Source organism: Acanthisitta chloris, unplaced genomic scaffold, assembly GCF_000695815.1.
Source record: "Acanthisitta chloris isolate BGI_N310 unplaced genomic scaffold, ASM69581v1 scaffold42542, whole genome shotgun sequence".
Taxonomy (NCBI): Eukaryota; Metazoa; Chordata; class Aves; order Passeriformes; family Acanthisittidae; genus Acanthisitta; species Acanthisitta chloris.
Window position 1 is genome coordinate 1434 of NW_008662915.1, and position 8306 is coordinate 9739.

The 8306-nt window shown below is 50.9% G+C and overlaps 1 protein-coding gene across 1 annotated transcript in view; it reads left to right on the forward strand.

Annotated features, from left to right (window-relative positions):
- LOC103798512 (telomerase-binding protein EST1A-like) overlaps positions 1-7495 on the forward strand; it is a gene marked incomplete at both ends in the record, with an annotated part of 8392 nt that extends 897 nt beyond the window's left edge. The window contains 7 exons of the mRNA XM_009070782.1: positions 193-1031; positions 2958-3150; positions 3619-3729; positions 4436-4542; positions 5636-5714; positions 6527-6637; positions 7283-7495. Coding sequence (XP_009069030.1) covers positions 193-1031; positions 2958-3150; positions 3619-3729; positions 4436-4542; positions 5636-5714; positions 6527-6637; positions 7283-7495 — 1653 coding nt within the window. The remainder of the gene's footprint in view (positions 1-192; positions 1032-2957; positions 3151-3618; positions 3730-4435; positions 4543-5635; positions 5715-6526; positions 6638-7282) is intronic.
- Between the last annotated feature and the right edge of the window lie 811 nt (positions 7496-8306).

The window sequence follows — 8306 nt, forward strand, 5'->3', positions numbered from 1 at the left end:
AGAAAGCATTCAGAGTCGAGCTTCTAGGAGTGAGAGTGAATGGAGCAGCAATGGCAGGGAAGGCAAGGGACCCTTTCGAGTCACGTTTGACAACAGGACTGTGAACAGGGATATCGGTCTGGCAGATACAGATAAAAAAAAGTCTCTGAAAGCATATGTTGGTTGCAAAGACTCAGAGGCTCCAGAGTCAAGGAGCCAGAGCAGGGAGCCCCAGGTCGAGCTTCTAGGAGTGAGAGTGAATGGAGCAGCAATGGCAGGGAAGGCAAGGGACCCTTTCGAGTCACGTTTGACAACAGGACTGTGAACAGGGATATCGGTCTGGCAGATACAGATAAAAAAAAGTCTCTGAAAGCATATGTTGGTTGCAAAGACTCAGAGGCTCCAGAGTCAAGGAGCCAGAGCAGGGAGCCCCAGGGAAGGGGCGGTGGGATTCTGTTCCTGCCTGCCAACACGGACCTCTCTGCCAGTGCTGCAGGTGCCCCTGAAGCCAGTCACCCTGGGTCCAGGCTGCTGCTTGGTGGGCCTGGCAGTAAAGGCCCCCGGGGCAGGGGCCGAGGCGGCACCGCTCGCAGGCTGTGGGACCCAAATAACCCGGACCAAAAACCTGCCCTGAAGAGCCAAACTGCTCAGCTTCACTTCCTAGACACGGACGATGAAGTGAGCCCCACGTCCTGGGGGGAAACCCGCCAGGCCCAGGCCTCCTACTATAAGTTCCAAAACTCTGACAACCCCTACTATTACCCTCGGGCCTCTGGGCAAGGCTCACAGTACCCTTATGGTGGGTATTCCCTGCAGTATCCTATGGGTCCAACCAACGGTGTGTACCCAGGAGCCTATTACCCTGGATACCTGTGTGGCCCACTCCCCCCCACTCCTCTGAGTCCTGAAATGGAGCAGCAGATGCGGAACATGCAGCAGCAGGAGCTCAGCAAACTCCTGCGTGAGGCTGGGAACCAGGAGCAGCAGCTCAGCAATCTGCTGTCCAGAGACCGGATCAGCCCAGAGGGGCTGGAGAAGATGGCCCAGCTGAGGTTTGTGGCTGTGCTGTAGAGGGATGTGACTGAGTCATTTCCAGGGTGAAATACCAGAGAATGGTGTCTCCTTGGGGGATCTGATATACTGAGGACATCAGTGTCTCAGAGACTGAGAGATGGGGCAGTGGGTTGGTAGTTTTGGATGTGCTGGCTGTTTGTTGTGCGGCAGTGGTGTGTGGGTTGGAAAGAAACTGGATGAGGATGTCATTTGCCTGGCTGGGGACTAAGTCATGGCTTCTTGTGGTTGTGGAATGCCAGGAACACAGAGAAACAGTACAAACACGCACTGCAGCTCTTGGGTACTTTTTGCTCTTGCTGGAGCTGATCTCTGTCAGTTCCAGTGCTCTCACGTGCTCTCAGTATTTGCTGTCAGACTTGTGCTTTCTTACCTGTCCTGAGTTTTGTGCTGTTGTGTTTGTGCTGTGAGCTTCAGGGACAGCAACTGACAGCATGTGCTGAGGAAGCAATCCATGGGTTCCTGGTGCTGTGTAACAGTGACAGTGCCTTTCAAATGTAGTTTTGCTCTTGATGTCACTCAACACTGTGACACTCCAGTGGGAGTAGCCTGGTGACACCAAGTTAACAAGAGAGAAGTGACACTGGTGCTCTGGGGTATAGTTAACACGGCTGTAGCAAATTTCTACTTGGCATCTTTCACATTTACTTGTGACCCCTGTGTCTCGAGGGCTTCTCTGGAGATTTATTTTCAGAGCTGACTGGCAGCAAAGCGAGCAGGTGAGCTCATTTCAGGGCTTGTTCTGTGTTTTGGGGATGTGCACTATAGACTACTTGGGAGGTTTATGTCTGTGCTTGAAGCAGCACTGGAGGTTTGAGGTCTTCCTCAAGGTGTTGAGGTCACCCAGAGCTGTTTGGAGGGAGAGGAAAGACTTGTACAGTGCTGCTGTGGCCTGTGGAAGCCCATCCTGCCCTGGGAGCATTGGCATGGTTGGCCCTGTCCCTGCTGGAAATGTCCCTCTGTCTCAGGGTGTCTCCTGGCTGTGTCTGAGTGTGTCCTGCCAGCCTGTTGTGGAGCTGCATGTAGGCTCTCGTCCTGTGTCCATCTGCAGGAATGTCCAGTTCTCTTGACTGGTGTTTGTGCTGTCCGGTTGTGTGTGTGCAAGGTTTGGGGACTGTGTGGGGTTAGGCAGCAGAACCTTGCTCTGTGCTTTGGGCAGGAACCCACCAGCATCGTTCTCTTATCCTGTCAGACTCTTTCAGGCACTGCCATCTGGCTTCACTCCAGGCTTTGCTATCTACGCTGTCATACTGTTTTCTGTAGAACTCGAAGCATTGTAAGGTTGCAGTGCTGCCAAGGCAGGAACATAAACTTGCCCCACATATTGCAGAGTTGTTTCTAGCCTGCAGCTATTTTATTAAATCTGTGGGAGGAATTCTGCTCCAGCCTCTGGGTAGGGCTGCGGGTAGCTGATGAGGGGATTGTGATTTCTGGGACTCTGAGGCTTTATTTCTTGTGGGTGTGATGTCCTTAATTTATTGAGTAAGGTGGGGATCATTTTAGTGGCAAGACCTTTGTTCCCCTCTGGTTCTTTGTGTGTTCCCAGCCCAGACTTTGTGCTCAGAAGGAGCAGAACCTGGCAGTGCACACTTGCTCTCTGTTAGTATCAGGACACACTTGTGCCTTGCAGTTGGCAGAACTGTAGCAGAGCTCCTTGCTCTTTGCCAAACCCTGATCAGTTCTGATGCACTCATACAAGGGCAATGGTCCTTCTGGATTTGCTCTCTGGGTGTTTGATTGCAGCAGCTCCCATCTCCCTCTGGGATGTGTGGAAGCACTGATTTGCCAGTGTTGCTGACAGCTTGTGCCTGCTGGATGTGAGCAGCAGGTGGTTCAGCACATGTTCCCTGGCAGCTCAAGCCCAGGAAGTTGCTGTTTTGTTGACCACTGACTGTGTTTTGCTGTAGGGTGGAGATGCTGCAGCTGTATGAACGATGCATCCTGATGGATATCGAGTTCTCAGACACCCAGAACGTGGACCAGTTGCTGTGGAAGAATGCGTTTTACCAGGTGATTGAGAAATTCCGACAGCTCCTCAAGGACCCTCAGGGAGAAAATGCCCAAGAAATTCGGAACAAACTGCTTCAGCTTCTAGATGAGGTAAGAAGAGAGAAATATCCCCAATTCCACTAAACCTTTAGGTAGGATTGGCTGGTGTTTAGAACGGGATGGTGTCATGGGGCAACTGGAGTAGGAATAAACAGAAGCATTCCTGGAGGGGTTTGTGCCATGTTTATCAAGTTTGCTTAAAAATCTTTCCATTAAACTGTGCAGATCTTTGTACTAGGTACACAGACAGACCTGAGAGGATGTTTTATAGAATTAGGGTAGTGGGAAGGGACTCTTGGAAGTCTATAGTTCAATCTGCTGCTGAAAGCAGACTCCTCAGGCATTACATCAGCTCAGTCTTGAAAACCTCGGAGGCTGGAGGTCCCCTGACCATCTTGTTGTGTTCTGAAGAGAAAACCCTTGGGGAGAGTGACCTCCTTTCTTGCACGTGGCAGGAGTGGTGTGGTGATTTGTGCTTGTCATCAGATCATATAACATTCAAGTATGTGTGTTTTGCAGGGTTCTTCTTTTTTTGATGGTCTCCTCCAAAAGCTGCAGGTGTCCTACCAGTTCAAGCTAGAGGACTATATGGATGGGATGGCCATTCGTAGTAAGCCTCTCAGGAAAATGGTAGGTTGGCTTCCTCCTGGAGACTTCTCATCCTGGTAATCCTATGCAACATGCTGAGCTCAGTCTGCTGCCCTTGCCAAGAGGCAGGCAGCTGCACTCTGAACAGATGTCAGTTTGTTTGCAGGGAATCTTTCTCAGCTGCAGGACAACTTCCTGAAACAACTCTGGCACATTAACATTTCTTAGCTTCCTTTGCAAAGAACATGTTTAGTACCAGCTCTGTGACCAGGGCTAATAAAGGGAAAGGAGTGTCCAGAGGCACCCTGACTTTTCCTTACATGTTGAACATCTCTTGTATCTACCTGGAATCCAGAATAATGAGCAAGGAAAGCTGGCACTTGTGCTGCCTCCCTGACGTGTTGCCCTGAGCTATGAGTGCAGGTGCAAGGGACAGCTGGGAAAGGATATTTTGGTCCAGCTCCATTCCCAGAGTGATGTATTTAACAGCTGTCCTCAAATTAATTGGTCATGGGCTGAACAATTCCCTTCTGGTGAGAGGTGGAACATTGTTGTAAGAGGAGGTGATTAGGGGGTTGGCCTGGCCCTACAAATGCTGAACCAGTGCCATGGAGCCTTGTCATTTCATTCTGCTGCCCTTTTGTGAGACCTTCAGTGTGTCAGTGACCTCCTCTTAGCTTTCCTCAATCCCTGTGAGCTCTCTAGGGCTCTGCAGGTCCCCCATGATGGACTGACTGCTCCTTTCCAGGTGAAATATGCGCTGATCAGTGCTCAGAGGTGTATGATTTGTCAAGGGGACATCTGCCGGTACAGAGAGCAAGCGAACGACACTGCCAACTATGGAAAGGCACGCAGGTAGGCACACAGGTGGTGTTCTTCATGGCAACACAGGGCACAGCTCTGCCTCTGGCTGCAAGGGATGGTTCTTGTTTCACACCTGAACTTGCCTCTAAGCCGAAGAAGTCTTTCCTCTCCTTTTTAAAGCCTTTCCACTCCTCTATTGTGTCACAGTCGTGTGATGCTGAAAGATGTAGCCTAGATTGTTTGGCTGTTCCAGAGAGCAAGCCAGCAGATCCATCCTCCCTCTAATGACGAAGCTGTCCTGTGCTGATTCTGCAGCAGGGTGGGTGGAGGCTGGCAAAGTGACTTATATTTTCTGGTGACTTTTCACCTGAGAAAAGTTCCACTATGTGTCCTTGTGTTCTGACTGCACCAGGAGATATTGGCAGTTGTTGCTTTCTGCCACTGATGGATTTTTCTGGAGCAAAGGCTGGGGAGTGGGGGGCAAGTGAGCCCAGTATGTGGGATGAGCCCTCAAGTCTGTGGAGATTTGGAGAGCAAGGCAGGGAAAGCTGCTGCGTTTGTGGTCTGTGGACATTCGTGGAATGTGCTGATATCTCAGGGAAGCTGTGGGGAGCACATAGGGTTCATGATGTGTTGATGGATCCATGTGGCATGATCTAAGCTGGAGAGTGGATAATATAGTTGAGGGGAAAATAGAGAAGAGAATAGAGGGATGAATGGACTGCCACTGAATAGATTCCTTTTCTCCTGGGATGATTATTAAAAAAAAAGGGGGGCTAAGGCACATGTAGGATTTGGTCCCAGCTGCCATGGAGCTAAAAAGAGGACTGAGAGAGAAACATTCCCTGAACAGCCTGTGCCATGTGCGTGAGGCTGCACAGGGAGTAGTGCTTGCTGGTCTGGCTAAACCCTCATGTTTGGGCTGAGCCAAGGGCTTTTCCTTCTGCAGCTCGATCTGCTCCTTGTCCCATGCCCTGTCCCTCTCTGGGCCAGGCACAGCTTGCTGCTGGTGCACTCTCCTGCAGGCAGAGGGCACTTGTGGAAAGGACTTGTTCGTTGTGGGAATGCCAACGCGCAGAACAGCAAGGAAGGCAGCCTGATGTCCTTGCAGTAACCCTTTCTCTCTGGTTCTTCCCTTCCCCAGCTGGTACCTGAAGGCTCAGCAAATTGCTCCCAAAAACGGGCGCCCGTACAACCAGCTGGCACTTCTGGCCATCTACACGGTAAGATGCTCATCGTGCAAGGATGTGCAGGCATGGGGAGAGCCTCTGGGATGGCTGTGGGATTCCATCTGGTGGAGAAAGGCATTGTTTAGGGCAGTGCTCAGATGGTTTTTTATAAAAAGAGAAAAAGCTGATGGCAGGATGTGCTGTGTGGATTCCAGCTGCTGTGGCTTGACGCAGCTTTGTCAGATACACGTCAGTCCCCCAGGCATTTTGGGGACTATTCTATGGGCTGTTGAGAGTGCAAGTGTTTTAAAAGTGGGTAGTGTTTAAAGTTTTGCATGAGATTTTTGTGCTCAAAGCCATCCACGAGGTTGCTGTTCCTGTTTGCCCTGTTTTCACTGAACCTGCAGGCACTGGTCTAAGCAACATCCACATGTAACTTCCTTGGGATTCAGTTGTGCTGGCTACTCCAGCCATGCAGGAAAACTGACTTCAAGGAAGATGTGACAGCAGATCATGGAACCATCATGCTGGGGCACAGGGACTCATAGGGATCTGCCCATTCACAACAGTGGAAGATGCTGGTTTAAAGCAGAGCAGAACTGCAGTGTTCACATGCACATTTCCTTCATGGCTGGGAAGGACCTTTCTGACAAAAAACCTTTGTGCTGGTGGTTGTAGGAAGCTGTGAGTGCGGATGGAGAGTTTAAGATCCTACTTGTTATAGTGTTTGATGTGTCTATCTGTCCCAGGTATTGAGGGAGAGAGAACATATATTAAGGGAGAGGGAAGCTGAAGCATGTAGGAGCTTTGGCTCCAAATGTCCCAGAAACAGTGGCAGCTCTTGAGCCTGGTTGTGTTTTTTGCAGAGGAGAAAACTGGATGCTGTCTACTATTACATGCGCAGCCTGGCTGCCAGCAACCCCATCCTCACAGCCAAGGAGAGCCTCATGAGTCTGTTCGAGGAGACAAAACGCAAGGTGAGTCTTGGAGCTGTGCTGTGGGATGCTGCGTCTGCCTGTGCTAACTGTCCTGTGCTGGAGAGCACAGAGAGGAGGGTGATGGTGGCTTTTGGACTTGGAGTCACTCCTTACCTACTGCTTAGAAATTCCATGTTGGCAGTCAGATGAGAGAGGCAGCCTTCAGAATGATGGTGCTCTTTTTGCCGTGCCTCAGGCTGCTTTCGAGGTGGTTTGGGCAGCTGAATCTCATGTTTCTGAGTTGCAGACTGTAATTTAGCCAAACTCAGCAAGGTCTGTAGGTTGCTGTGGTTTGCAGCATGGTCTTGGCAGGTAGCAGATTCATTGCCTTATTCCATAGGTGCCCCACACCTATGGGGATAGACAAGAGAGGCTGCAGTCCCTTAAGTGTCCCAGGGAGTCATCCCAAATACAAAACATTGGCTGCCACACACTCCTAGGGCTGGGCACAGCTTTTCTTGTCCCAGGACACCTGGAGTTGAAAACCTCTCACCTGCACTGTCCTGAGTGTCAGAACCAACTTCTGGACCTCTCGATGACTTACTGTGGTCCTGAAACAGGGGGAAGGGCTAATTTATTCATGTAAATGAAATTATATGCTGACCTATGATCCCTGGGTGAGCTGAATCTGTCCTGTCTCTGCAGTGTGAGCAGACGGAGCAGAGGAAACATCAGGTGCTGGATGTGAGCCCCAGCCGCCGGGGGAAGGGCAAGAAGTCCACACTGCGACAAGTTGGAGATGATGCCACACGACTGGAGATCTGGATCCATCCCTCCCACCCCCGCTCCTCCCAGGGCCACGAGTCGGGCAGGGAATCCGAGCAGGACAATGGTCTTGGGAACCTCAGCCCCAGCGACGTGAGTACTGCGGGAGGCGTCGGTTGGCTTTGGTGTCATGTGTTTGGAATGCAGTGGAATGACACTGGATCTGTTTTGCTTTCCTGTTGCTAATTTTTCCAGTGTTTTGGCTTTCCCTATGGGAGCTGTGCCTGGGTCAGGCTGAGGAGCTGGTGACCTCGTGCCTCTTGTGTTTAAGGCATGTTGTTACCATCCATTTCTTGGCAGTGCGTGCTGGCGTGGCTGATGTGGAACAGGAGGGGCACAAACACAAGATGCTGTAAGATGCCTCTGCTGAGGGTTCTAAGTTGGGTGAGGTTCCCAGTGGGAAATGAGGTCAGGTGCTGGAGACCAGGCTTAACAGTGACCCTGGAAGTTCTGAAGCTTGTTCTGGAAGTGGGTCACTTGTCTCAGTGCCAGATGATCAGAGGTTTGCACTGGGAGTGTGAAGATCGTGGTTTCAATTTCCAGTGTAGGTGTTATATTTGCATTACTTGCTCTGCTGAGAGGCCAGATCAGAGCTTTTCTTTTGTATGACTTTAAAATATAGTTGACTAATGGTGTCTCGTGTCAGCCTGTCCAGCTGTACCTTGCAGGAGGAGCCTGAGGGAGCTCTGTTTGTCAGGCCCAGGAATGTGGGCGAAGGCAGTGGTGGTTGGGAGCTCATCCTCCAGGAATCCTTGTGCTGCTCTGGCACTTACAACTTGCAAGAGAACTTGCCAGGGAGCTCTGGGCTGCCTGTCCTAAAATGGCTGTTAAGGATGTGAGTTTAAGAGAACTGGGAAGACGTTCCCTGCATACTGCAGGGCCCAGAGCTCTCGGATACGATTGC